The sequence below is a fragment of the Nycticebus coucang genome, chromosome 16 (genome assembly GCF_027406575.1).
Source record: "Nycticebus coucang isolate mNycCou1 chromosome 16, mNycCou1.pri, whole genome shotgun sequence".
NCBI lineage: Eukaryota > Metazoa > Chordata > Mammalia > Primates > Lorisidae > Nycticebus > Nycticebus coucang.
Window position 1 is genome coordinate 2229220 of NC_069795.1, and position 12735 is coordinate 2241954.

Below are 12735 nucleotides of genomic sequence, written 5' to 3' on the forward strand. Positions count from 1 at the left end.
GGGCATGTCCCTGCTGGGGGGTGCTGTATGGAGCCCAGCTGTATTGGGTGGGCCTGACCTCGCAAGGGCAGCCTCCATACTGACCCACAGGTGCTCGATGACTGAGGGGCCTGTATGTCCTGGAAAGAGGCATCAGGGGTCTCCAGAGAGGGCTGTGTGAACCTGCCAGACCCCTGAGAGGCTCAGGATGGAAAGTCCTTGTTGTCACCTCTGGTTAACAACCAGTCTTATCTTCCCAGAAGTGGGGGAACAAGCTCTGGTCTTGGTCTCAAGGGAGGAACCATGTGTCCTAACTCTGCCTATGAACGGTGAGACCAGCAGCACCTCCCCCTTCCCCAATCTGGTCAGCACCTGACCCCAATCTGGGCTTCCTGCCCCAGAGTCTCCAAGGGCTGGACCACCCTGCTATCTGCTGCCACACACTGGCCAGCTCTTGGGGCTGCTGTTCTCAGAAGATAGAACACCTGGGAAGGACATCCATGCCCCAGCCATGATCTGGCCAAATGAAATAGGTGAAGCACTGTCCCATCACTCCCACTGCCCCCACTGCCCTGTGGCCATGGCACTCCAGCCCCATGACCTTGCACCTGCCCTGCAGACGTGCATGCCAGCCTCCACGGCTCTCTGGCCTTCACACTTGCTCAGACCCACCTCGTGCTCCTGTCCTCCAAGGAGGTCCCTGGCAAACCCACACACCTGGCCCTGTTCTGGCCCTGCCCTGTTTCTTGCAGTTATCCACCCTGAGGTCATGTTTATGAAATCTGTCCCTTCCATGGAGTGTCCCTCTGGCACCTCCTAAAGCTGGAAAAATGCTGAGTATACAGAAGATGTGCAATAAAGTTTTGTTGAATGAATGAGTGAATGAATTAATACAGACGTGACATTGGAGCTGAGATCTCAATGATGAGGAACCAGACTCACAAAGCACCAAGAGAAGGGAGTTCCTAGCAGAGGGGCCAGCCTGTGCAGAGGCCATGGGACAGGGCTGAGCTTGGCCATCTGGGGAACTGGGTGTGCTGGGGGGTGGGGGTGGGGCTGAAACTGGGGGTGGGCGCGGCCAGACAAACTGAGACCTGAGGTGCCCTGGAAGGACTGGGACCTCGGGCCAGGGCAGCGGGAAGCTCTGCCCCTTGGTGCAATGACCACTCAGGCATTTCTCTTCCCTGCATGGTGAGTTCCCCTGTAGCCAGCTTTGCCTGCACTTCAGGCACCAGGGTACAGACTCCCCCAAACAAACACACCCACTGCAGAGCATCCCACCACCTCGCAGAAGTGATTTTTATTTCAGGGCACATGGCTGCCCGGGGTGCCAGGCAGGAGAGGCACCCTCACAGAGGCAGGGGTGTGCACACAAGGACTAACAACACTTGGAATTTTCAGTCCTTCCTGGTCCTAATCGGCCCAGCACCCAGGGGTGTCCTCTCAGTCTCTTTTGGCTGTCCTGCTTCAGGAGAGGAAAGGGGGTGCCTCGGCCAGTGGGCGGGACATACTCTGGATGGCCCACTGCAGGATGCCGTCAAAGGAGTGCTGCGGACAGGGTGGACAGCAGAAGGGGTCTTGGCACTGCAGAGAGACAGGTGGGCCCACCCCCATCCATGGCCATAGATGGTGATGTGAGGACACCATCCAATCTGACCCTCTAATTCAAAGCTGGGGAAACTGGGGCCCAGTATCCAGACATGCCAGGCAGGAAGGACTCTGTCCACGGTCCCTTCACAGCATCTGGTAAGCCCAGGGCACAGCCAGGCTGCCCTGCCTCCTCAGGTGTCTTCTTCAGAGAGAGGGGGGCAGGCCCAGACACTTCTTCTGTTCAGGGCGCAGATGTTCACTGCTCACTGGGATGGAGGAGGTTCGGGGCCCAAGATTTCAGCAGTATGAGGTCACCTGCCCCAAAGGGGCTTGTGACTCTGCCCCTCATTCATCCACCTCTATCCTGGTGCCTGCCACGACACCCTTTTCCAGCACCAGGTCCCCTCTCCCTCTCTGGGGTTTCCATAGACACCTACACTGCTGGGATGTGCCATGTAAGCCCACCACACAGGGCAAGGGCCCCTCAGGGGCCACTCCAGACACTGAGGAGGACTAGCGTTGGCCACCTACGGTCTGGGAAAGGCTGGAGGAGTCTGTTCTCCTATCCAAGGAAGATGGAGTCCCTAAAACTTCATCTTTTTCCCATCACTCTGCATGTTCATCTCAGGGTGCAGAGGCCTAAGTTGGGGTGAGATGCTCCAGGGACAGGTTCTGAGACTCGCCTGCCCACACCCAGCTGCCTTTCCGGAAAGCAGATGCTGGCACCCCAGGCTGCTGCTGAGTTTCTGCACCTGCCTCCTAGCACACAGGCCAGGGCTCACGGTGGGAGGGGCAGCCATGTGGAGCTGAGGTGGGGAGTGGAGGGGCTGCAGGTGGGCTCTGGCAGGGGTGACTCACCTCGCTGAGAAGGGACTCCAGGTCCTCCCTGTGCAGGACGGGCTCGTGACCAGCAGAATTGTCCTGGAAACCGGGAGAGGGAAGCGGTCAACCCCATTCCTGCAACCCCACTGGGGACATGCAAGCAGAATCCCTGCAGAGCCACAGGGCAGGGGGGAGGTCGGGGACATCCCACCACTGAGAACAGAATTCTAACACCATCCCCGTGCAGAAGCTGCAGGCACAGGCCAGGTGGGCCTGAGTGAGTCAGGAGCTGTCTGCCCAAGGCCCTGCCAACTCCAGGATCTGGCCCCATGGCATGTGGCCTTCAGGGAACAGCCAGAGACTCAGGGAACCAGTGACAAAGGGGCCTGCCATGTATGGAAACCAGAGCCCAGAGAGCAAGGTGCCTGGTCTGAGGCTGGCCATTCCCCATCCAACAAGCTTCTCTAGGGCCAAAGTGTGCCCGGGATGAGGGGCATGGGCAGGAAGGGAGGCTCTAGACACTCCCAGTCTCCAGGCTAGGAGGGAGAGAAGACCATATTATAGTGAACTGTATGAAATTGCCACTTTGTAGCACAAAACAAGCACATCTCAGCTGCTCCCTAGGCTGGGTCTGCTAAACACAGGCCCTGCAAGACTGGGTAGCCCTGGGTGGCTGAAGGGGGGCTGTTCTTGATCTGGATGTGGAAGCTAGTACTACCTTTTAGGACACTTTGAGGGTGTGAGGGACACCTACTCAGGACAGGGTCTGGGGGTCACACCCCACTAACCCTGGGGAAAGGCAGAAGCTGGGGGAGGGGCAAATGACAAAGGGGGCTGGACCCTTTTACTCTAAAATTCCCTGTGCAGATGGGTAGAATGAGGAGAGGCATCTAGAAAGGAGGGGACTGTGACTGTGGCAGGTGTGGGTCATGCCAGGGTTCCACACCAGCCCCCTCGGTGGGGCTTGGTCAAAGGCTTGTCTGGGTACCTGGCCACAGCCTGCACACTGGGGGTCCGTCCCCCACACAGTATGCACCTAGGAGCTGGGGGGACTTACTGCCACCCCCAGGGGCCCTGGAGATTCTTGAGGCGGCAGGGATGTGGTCAGGAGGGCCCCTGCCACCAGCAGTCAGGGCAGGAGGCCCTCATCCTCTCCAGGCTCCCGCACAGTGAGCCCTGGGTGTGGGTCCAGGGACGACCCCTCAGCTGCAAACGGGGCGGAGGGTTCTGGCTCTAGGGAGGCTTTGGGTTGCGGTTACTCACGACATGTTAGCAGTGGCCGGGGGGTTTGCTCTCTCCCGCCCTCACCCCAGTCTCCGGATCACGGCCTCTGCACCCAGAGCCCAAGAAACCCCATCCAGGGGCTGGCGGATCTCAGGCCCTCCTCAGTGGTGAGATGGCCTGCATCCCACCAGCAATTTCATAATTACTATGACCTAGCGGGAGTTTCCTTTTAAAACAGATTTAAGTTGCCAGAAAGGAGTCGGGTAAAAAGGAAAATATTTTATAAAAGCGATGAGCACTGGCTACAGTGGAAGCCCGCCCGCCATACCGCAGCCCGGGTCTCCCCTGAGACGTGCCCCGGCCCTCAGCCTGCTGGTCCCGCCCCGCGAGGGTCCCGCGGCACTGACCTTGGTCGGCCCAGGGGCAGAGCCGGCGGGGGTCGGGGCGGGAGCGCCCTCTCCGGGAACTGTAGCTGAGTCTCCGGAGCAGGACTTGCAGAGCAGGGCAGTCCTGCGCGAGGGACCCCAGTCGAGTAGGGAGGCGCGGATCAGCCACCCGGCCCGCTCCCTCCCCGGGGCCGCCCCCGCCCCTCGCTCACCCGGCTCGGCCGGCGCCCGCCGGGAAGTGGCAGCGCCAGTGGAAGGCAGCGGCGCAGTGAGCGCACCGCAGCGCGTCCGCACCGTCCCCGCACACGCCGCACCGCGCGGGAGCCGGGCCCTGCGGGGAGGACAGCGCGGGGAGACCTGGAGTGTGCGACAGCGTTACCGAACCCGTGCCCTGCCGCTCTCTCTGAGAAGCACCCAAGGGCTGGACCGGGGCGCTGGTGGGACGGTGCGTCCGGGTAGGCAGGGGCGACCCACAGAAACCAGCTGTCCGGACCTCACTCGCTCCCACTATGTGGGCCCGGACCGCCAGAGGAGAGGGAAGGGGCTGTGGGAGAAAGCTTTGGGGGTGGTGAGTCTCCCGAGGACATGCCTTCCCCACCCCCTGTATCGTCTTGCCCCTGTTAGGGGGAGGCCAGTGGCGACGCCCAGGGTCCAGAGCTGAAGTGGGGGTATCCAGAATGGTGAGAGAATGTGGCTGCTGCTGAAAGCCCTCTGGGAGTCCCCTCCCTGCCCCTAGCCCCAGCAGGGTCCTCCCACAAGCCCTCCCCACCTGCCCACCTCTCCTGTTTGAGGTTGGTTCACCTGCCCAGCAGGTCTGAGCCCCCTGAAGACAGCAGCTCTAACCCCCAGTCTTCTACTCACCTGCTGCCCCTCAGGGCCAGCACACAGCAGAGGGCGCAGGGTGGGGGCCTCCAGCATGGGCGGGGGGGCTGACGGTGGGGCTAGCAGGTGTTTGTAGGGGACAGCAGTGTCAGCACTGGCTGCCTGCTCTCTGGGCAGGCCCTGTGCCTCCTCTTCTACTGGCCTCAGCCCCAGGGGCACCTGGAGCCAGAGGATGAGCACTCAGAGGGGCCTCAGGGAACCTGCCCATCACCCCCTGGGGATCAGTGACCCTGGAAGTGAGGGCAGCAGGGTGGAGGATGTCGTGGAAGGAATCCCACAGGGGCCAGCCAGGCCTGGGGCGGTGTCCAGCCCTGCTGCCCCTGCAGGGCCTTCATCCTTCTCCATCTGCTGTGGAGGGGAGGCATCAGAGGCCACGCCGGGTGTGTACCACACCATGAATAGTATCCCTCACATTGCTGCTGCTACAGAAAGCTTAAAATATTTTTGGAGAATATTATCAGCAATCAGTCAGTCAGGCAGTGAGAGACTGACCATGTAAGGGCAGCCTCCCAGGCCAGCAGGGACTCTGATGGGAGTTCTGCTGCAGAAAGCGGAGTTGGTCAGGCTTGGGCATGGGGCACAGGACTCCGGGGAGCAGAGGGACAGGATGGTGGCTGGGCCAGAGTGGGCCAGGACATACCGGGGTATCCACAGACAGTCCCAGGGGCTGGGGCTCCTCTGCATGGGGCAGGCCCTGCTGGACTCCTCCCTGGAGACAGCTGCAACATCTCCAGGTCCCGCTGCTCCCAGCAGCCATCGGAGGTGTGCAGGACAGGACAGAGGGCATGACAGGCACCCAAACCCACAGACAGGGAACCCAAGGGATGGGGAAACCAAGGCCCTAACACAGTGAAGGGAGAGCCCAGGACATGGGATATGTATCCTAGGGGACCCTCACCAGTGTCATTGATGTCCCCTTTGAGAGGTTCTCTAATGAGCCCCAAGAATTACTTGCACCCACTAGCCCACAGCAGCCTGCACCTCAGGCCTCCCCAAGCTGGAATGTCTGTATCTTAGGTGTACCCACATTTCCACAAGAGGAGTGGAGCCAGGCAGAATGGGAAACAGAGAGGCAGGAGGGGAGAGGATGGTAGGCAAGTAGTCACCATCAGAGGAGGGAGCAGTGATCTACCTACTCAGTGATGGAACATCTGAGCAGGGCAGGACCCTGCCACAGTCATGCAGGGAGCAGGGGCACAGCCCAGGCCTGACCCTGGCTCTCTGGACCCCACCTAGGGCTCTTCCCACACAGGCTGCTGTGCTCTGCGGGGGCCAGGAATAGGCACCAGAGGGGGCCTCACATATTGGTGGATGGACACCCACCAGCCCCTAGACCCATCTGGGAGCAGAGTTCTGGGGTGGGGCTTAGGGGTAGGGGTGGCCACCTGTGGGAATTTGTGCTGGGAACCCGGGGTGAGTGAGGACAGGGTGGCTTCTTTGCCTTAGACCTCTGTTCTGCTGTCCCATCTTCAGGGGCCCTGCTGGCCAGGCAGGTGGCCAGAGTGGCTGGGCAGGGAGGCTGATGGCAGGTGGGGGAATCCCAGGCCCCACCCCACATCCCAGTGACCCACACCAAAGCCTCCTCCTGGTGGCTTCTCATCTGTGGATCAGAGACTTCAGGGTGGCTTCTCATCCAGGCTCAGTGGTGGAGGTGGCCATGAACAGGGGGTGGGGTGGTAGGATGCCACGGTTAGGCTCACCTGGGGATCTCCTGGAGTGGTGGGGACAAGCAGGTGAGGTGGAAGGCCCGAGGGCAGCCGTCACAACAGATGAGCTCCCCACCGTCCCGGCACACAGCACACTCATCTTCATTCTTCTGGTGCAGGCAAGAGACTTCCTTGCAGACTGCTAGAGCCACCTCCTTCCCGACAGCTCTGCCAGTAGCATCACTAGGGCCTGGACCCCCAAGTTCCTGCACTGCTCCCGGCCAGTGCCCGAAGTTCTGCCTGACTGCCTGCACTTGGGTCCTCCAGAGGTCTCAGCCATGACTAAGACTAGTCCCCGACTCACTTTCGGGATCATTCCTCAGGGAAGAATGGCCTTCAAAAAGCCTGGTCTAGTGTGGGCTGCTGTGCTCCAGGCCCCCAGCCTGCACACGCACACAGTGGGACAGGGAGTCTGGCCCCATGCTGTCGCCCATTGAGCCTAATCCCCCCCTTGCGCCTTTGCCTGGGTAGTACTCAAGGTACCTCAGGAGTCCTGCATGCCACCTCCTCAGAAGTCCCCCAGACTGGGATGGCCTGCACAGCAGTGACCACATTTGTTGTAACAATCACCTAGACCCCCAGCAGCCATTGCTTCTCCAGGGCAGGACTGGCCCTGTCCTATCCTGAGTGTCCGTGGTGTGGAGGCGCTGACTTTTCATGACAATGGCAGCCCACTGCTGCACCACTTCCAGGGAAGTGAGGTCAGGCTCGCCCATCCCCGTGGCCCTCACATTCCTGGCTCACAGCAGGGCACCCACAGTTCTCCTGGGGGGGGATGCTTGACACAGCTTTGATCCTGAGCCTGGGGGGATCCTCACTTTCTCTGACTTATTGTGTATTATCAGATAAAAAATACTGTCTATTAAAGAAAAAGGAGAAGAAAAAAATCATCTCCCCATCCCATGAGTGGGCGCTCAGCCCTTTGTCCTCCAACCACCCGAGTGCCAGGACAAGGGCAAAGGCCACAGAAGGACCCAATCAAGGGGACTGTTATGGGGTGAGGGGGTCCTTCTGTGGCCTGGGGATTACCTGGTGCAGCTGGGGCTCATTGGGGAGGGCCGGAGGGGCGGGGACCCTGCCCTGCTGGCTTACCCTTGGGTCACCTCCACCCTGTAGGAAAGAGAGTCACCAGTGTGGGGGCAGCCTGGGAAGGGAGGGGCCCATGTGGCTACTGGTGCTGGGTGCCCTCGGGCCCCAGTAGATCACCTGGCTAGGAGCAATGTTGTTACTTGGGGGTGGGGGGAACCCAGCCTCCCAAGGACAGTCAGGCAGTGCTTACAGGGACAGCACCCTGGGCTCCCTTGGCTCGGACCAGGGCCTTCAGGCTGCCGCTGCTGCGGGCCTTGTTCTTCCCAGCACCTGGCTCTTCAAACTTGCCAGGCGCATAAAACTCCCCACCAACCTGGATGCACTTCTTGGAGGCCCCTGAGAGGAGATGGCACTGGGCCCAGCCCTGTCCCTCACGGAGGCTCAGTGCCCCACTGCTGGCTTTCCACCCCACCCCACCGTCAGGTCTGGGGCCAGGAAGCCATGTGCAGGAAGCCGGGACATCGTACTGGGGGTAAATAGTGTCCCCCAAAATTCACATCCACCCAGAACCTCAGAATATGAACTTACGTGAAAATAACGTCTGTGTAGGTTCTATTGGACCCTAAATCCAGTGACTGCTGTCCTTACAAGAACAGAGGACCCACATACGGAAGGCCACGTGAGGGCAGAGGCAGACACTGGGCGATGTGGCCACAAGCCAAGGAATAAGTTGTCAGCAGCCACCAGGAGCCCCTAGAGCCCCTGCTAACACCTATTTTGAAATACGTCACCCAGTCTATGCCAATTTCTCATAAAGAGTCCCAGGAAACTAACATAGGAGACTTGGAACCATCCCCAGTGGGCTGAGACCCAGGCCCTCATCAGCTTCCAGGCTGGCCCTGGCTGTCTGCAGCATCCCCAGCCAGCATCCACCACAGGGGCAACACCATGGCTGAGATCTTGGAGCAGATGGCAAGGGGGTGGAAGTCGACTGCCAGCAGTCCCCACCGTGCCCTGTCAGATGGCACGGAGTGCCTGCATTTAGTCAGCAGGTGGCCCAACCTTTACATAGGCTGTCAGCTCCTGGGGACTTTGATCCCTCACCTGGAGGGAGGTGGTGCCGGAGAGGTGGGAGGGAAGTTGGTGGGCAGATGCTGCAGGCCATCCTAGTGCACAGTGCCAGTGCAGGTGAATCCAAGCAGCACAGGCAGCACTCTAGGGATGACTTGTGACCCGATGACCTGTGACCCACCCACGTGGACAGAGGGGATCTGGAAATGCTGGTCATCCCATGCTGGGATGTGGGCCTGGACTGCAGGCTTTGCAGAAGGCCCCTCTGCAGGGGATGCCCCAGTGTCCATCCCTCCACTCCAAAGCCAGCAGAACCCCATGTAGAGATGCTGGGGCAGGGTCCTCCTTCCATCCTGGGGCCTGGGGCCCTGACAGCCCTCTTGTCCCCACAAGGCCTCTACCTGACTCAAACACCTGTTGGATGAGGATCCCCTCCACAGCCCCTCGGGCCCCTGGCACATCTCCAGAGGACACAGCCACAGCTCTCTGGACGGAAGCTGACATGGTCTGAATCCCTGGGAAACAGACAGTAGCATCCATTATTGAGGTCACTCATAGGGATATCTAGGCTGCTGAGTCCTTTCCCTCCAGCTAGGGCAGGCTGGGGCGGGCAGCCTGCCAGGTACAGATGGCCCACAGGTAAGTACAGAGGCAGGGCCACACGTGTGCACATATGTGCTGTGTGCATGTAGGGGTGTTAGTGTCCACATAGTTGATGTAGTGGGTAGGAATGACCAGGGTCCTGGGAAGGGGGAGAGGACAGAGTCCAGGCTGTGTCCAGGTGAGGGACTAAGGAGAAATCAGTGTCTTGGCTGGTCCTGCTGGGTGGGGACACATGGATGGGCAGAGGGACCCCTGAGAGGAGGTGCAGATCCTGGGAGTCAGGGACTAGCAAGATCACACTTAGACAGAGATGCCCCCCTTTTTTAGCTGTTCAGTTAGGGCTGTTGGGATGAGCCGCCAGGCCAGGGCAGCCCAACTCCCAGGGCAGGCACTCCTCTGACCCATGACCCTTCACCTACAAGGCAGGGGGTACCCCACTCACCATTCCCCAGTGGGAGGTGCTGAGGTTCTGTGTTGCTCTCCAACTTCTTGGGGGGCTTGACTTTCGATTGGGAGCCTGAAGGGGGGAGCTGGAAGCAGCCTGGCCCACCTCTGATAGTGGGAGCAAGTGCTGGAGGCCAGGGAGATGGGCAGGTACCAGGTGGGGTCTCCATGACCTCAGTGGGTTCCTTCACTTTCCTGGGCTCTGATTTTTCTCATTGGTGAGAAATAACAAACTCCCTCCCACCTACTTCCCAGATCCTCGGAGCTCAGTCTTTGGGGCAGAAAGGACCTGAGAGGATGCAGGGACCCCGACAGGGGGGTCTAAGTGCCCAGAGGGGCCTCTCCAGACAGGCCATACCTAGGTAGGTGGGAGCCTGAATGTGTGGAGATGTTTGACACTCAGGGAAGATTGTGACCCTAACTGTCTCCTCCCACTGGGTACCTGGGCTGGAGGTGCCTCTTGGGATCAGGGCCCCTGGTGGGACAGCCCGAGGCTCTTCTGGGGCCTTCCTCTTGGTGGGGGGTCTGGGAGGCAGCACTGAGGCCTTGGGGCTGGCAGGGGGCTTCCTCCCCTTCCGGGGCTGGCTGAGGTCCACATCTGTAGATTGAGCGGGCAGGTTCCAGCCTCAAAGCCCTTTCCTGGGGGTGGGCCCCAGAACTGGACCCCGGCAGGGAAGGCAGGGGAGACCCTGGGCCTCTGGCTCTTAGAATCCAAGATGGCACTGGGGGATCACCCAGGGCTCCCCGCTAACCCCCAGTCTTCAGCAACCCCTGCTCCCCCACCTTTGGGGAAGCTGTCTAAGATGGGCTTCAGCCGGCCATATTTCTCTAGGTTGTAGTCCTTGAAGAGGACTCTCCAGAAGTCCAGGATGGCAGCAGAGTCCTGGGTGAGGAGCCAGGAGAGGAGGGCGTGGACAGCCTGAGGGCAGCCCTCCTTCTCCATCAGGCGCAGGGTCTCCTGCAGCCAGAGCAGGCATGGGAGGTCCTGCCAGTGTCCTGCCTCCCAGCCTCCACCTCCTATCAGAGGGTGGAGCCACCCAGAGAGGCTGCAAGGGACCGGGGTGCCTCTGCGCCCATTCTCTCCTAGGGCTTGTGGGTGGGGGTCGGAGGGGTAGTGTAGGCATGTTGGGGGTGAAGGGGGTGGGGGTCCACCTGGGGCTCCTCCTGGAGACCATCCCCTTGGCTCAGGTGATGGTCCTCAGGGACCATCCCCTACCTCCTTGGGGGCCTGGGATAAGGTTGGGGGTTCTGGGGTTGGGGCCGCCTGGAACTCGCTTCAGGGTCACGTCGCTGCTCGTGGGGAGACGGAGTGGAGGGCCGGGAGGCATGGGTGCGGGCTCCACCTGGAACTTGTCCTCAGGGACCACGTCATGGTCGGCCAGCGAGTGCAGCAGCGGGAAGGCGCTGTCCACGGCCACGGCGATCTCCGTGCGGTGCAGCCTCAGGAGGCGGCGCAGCTCTCCCGCCATCGGTCCCGCCGGGCTGGGGGACCCCGCGGGGCGGGGCTGAGCGCCCCCTGCCGACCACGGTCCCGCTGGACCTGTGCGCAGTCGGTGCTCCGCTCCCACGTGCCCCTGCACGGGCGCCCGGGCTCCTGCGCGGACACCTGGCGGGTCCCGGGGTCTCTTATACTTCCCGCGACCGCGGAAAGAGCAGCAGCCGCTCCGCCCCAGGAACCTGTCGCGTGATGGGAGCCTCCCCGCTCCTGGCCGGCTTTGCTTTCCTTGGCCAGCCGGTGAAACCTCTGGAGCTCCTGGCTTGCCCACCGGGGCTGCGGCGGGGGTGATGGGTGGGTGGGAAGGTGTCTGGCTCCGGGAGGGCTCAAAGGTCTCTCACTTCCCCACGTGTGGTCCCGCTCCGCTTGCCAAAGGGCCCCGCTCAAGTTGGGCAGAGCCAGGCAGGTGCCCTTGGCTGCACGGAGGCTGAGGTCTCGGGGCTCCAGCAGGGCTGGCAAGGGGCGCTGGCAACTCTGAGTGCGGGGACAAGAAACCTCCATGCCGCCTGCATTGGGGCAGCAGTCCGGGGACCTCCACATTTGGCCGGGGACCCCCACTCAGGGTCCCAGGTCACTGGCTGTGGGTCACATCTCACTCCTCAGAGGTTCAGCAAGAGGCTCTGGGTGCCTCCTGTCCTGGCTGGCTGTGTGAGGTCAAGCACATCCTTCCCTCCCCTTAGCCTCAGTTTCCTCAGCGTTAAAAGGAGGGTACCCATCTGGGGACCCAGCTCCCGTAAAGCTCTACTCTTCCTGTTGCTTTCACAAATAAAACTTCAAGGAAGGCGGCTGACCCCATGGACAAAGACACCAAAGGCGGGCACATGAGCTCCTGTCCTTGTCCTCCTCATGGTCAGGGTGAGGGACACTCCAGGGGCTTCTTGGGACTGGTAATGGAGGGTGAGGGATGGTATGGCTTGGGGAAAGGAGCTTCTGGGGGATCCAGGAAGGCTCCCTGGATGGGGTAGGGAGTGGACAGGAGCAGAGGTTCTGGGTAGACTTAGTGGGGACTGTCCCAAAGCAAGAGCAGGTGCAGAGGCCTGGGTGCCCCACCAGGGCACAGCCTGGGGAGGTGGGATTGGACCTCCATAGGAAGGCCTGGCCTGCAGTCTGGCCTACAGGGTGGACCCTGTGTGCATGCTGCAGAGAACCACCAGGGGAGTCTTGGCAGACGTGATCTCCCTGTGGCAGGGAGGTAACCTGGCCACCACCATGAGTCTGGGGCATGGACTCAGGTACTGGAATAGGATGGGGGGAGAGGAGGCTGTTCAGTGAAGGTTAACCCCAAGGTTTCTCCCCTGAGCAGGCTGTGCTGGTTTACAGTGGGTGTGGAGTCCAGGGTGGCAGGCAGGGGTGGTCTCCTCCTGACCCGGGATTCTATCTTGGTTTCTCCTCCTGTCTCCAGGTCCAGAGACCCCTGAGAGCTCTGCATGTGCTGAGCTTGTTGGGGGTGCTTGGGAACAAGCTTATGGAGAGGGGTTGAGTGTGAGGTCAGGAGCTTGGGTCA

General features: G+C 60.9%; 1 protein-coding gene across 1 annotated transcript; it reads right to left on the reverse strand.

Annotated features, from left to right (window-relative positions):
- Positions 1 to 1371: 1371 nt before the first annotated feature.
- On the reverse strand, positions 1372 to 11205 carry AIRE (autoimmune regulator). The gene is made up of 14 exons (XM_053565683.1): positions 11080 to 11205; positions 10520 to 10694; positions 10179 to 10334; positions 9735 to 9809; positions 9091 to 9204; positions 7869 to 8014; positions 7619 to 7699; positions 6584 to 6699; positions 5524 to 5623; positions 4863 to 5042; positions 4214 to 4332; positions 4023 to 4125; positions 2428 to 2490; positions 1372 to 1527 (listed from the first exon to the last, which is right to left on the reverse strand). The coding sequence occupies exons 1-14, from the start codon at positions 11203 to 11205 to the stop codon at positions 1447 to 1449; spliced, it is 1635 nt and encodes a 544-aa protein (XP_053421658.1). The 3' UTR covers positions 1372 to 1446.
- Positions 11206 to 12735: the final 1530 nt, after the last annotated feature.

Coding starts and splice junctions, on each gene's coding strand:
- AIRE (XM_053565683.1), bottom strand. CDS start 11,205: ATGGCGGGAGAGCTGCGCCGCCTCCTGAGGCTGCACCGCACGGAGATC. Junction 10,335..10,519: donor CTTAGACAGCTTCCCCAAAG/GTGGGGGAGCAG, acceptor CTCAATCTACAG/ATGTGGACCTCAGCCAGCCC. Junction 9,205..9,734: donor GCACCTCCCACTGGGGAATG/GTGAGTGGGGTA, acceptor TCTGTTTCCCAG/GGATTCAGACCATGTCAGCT.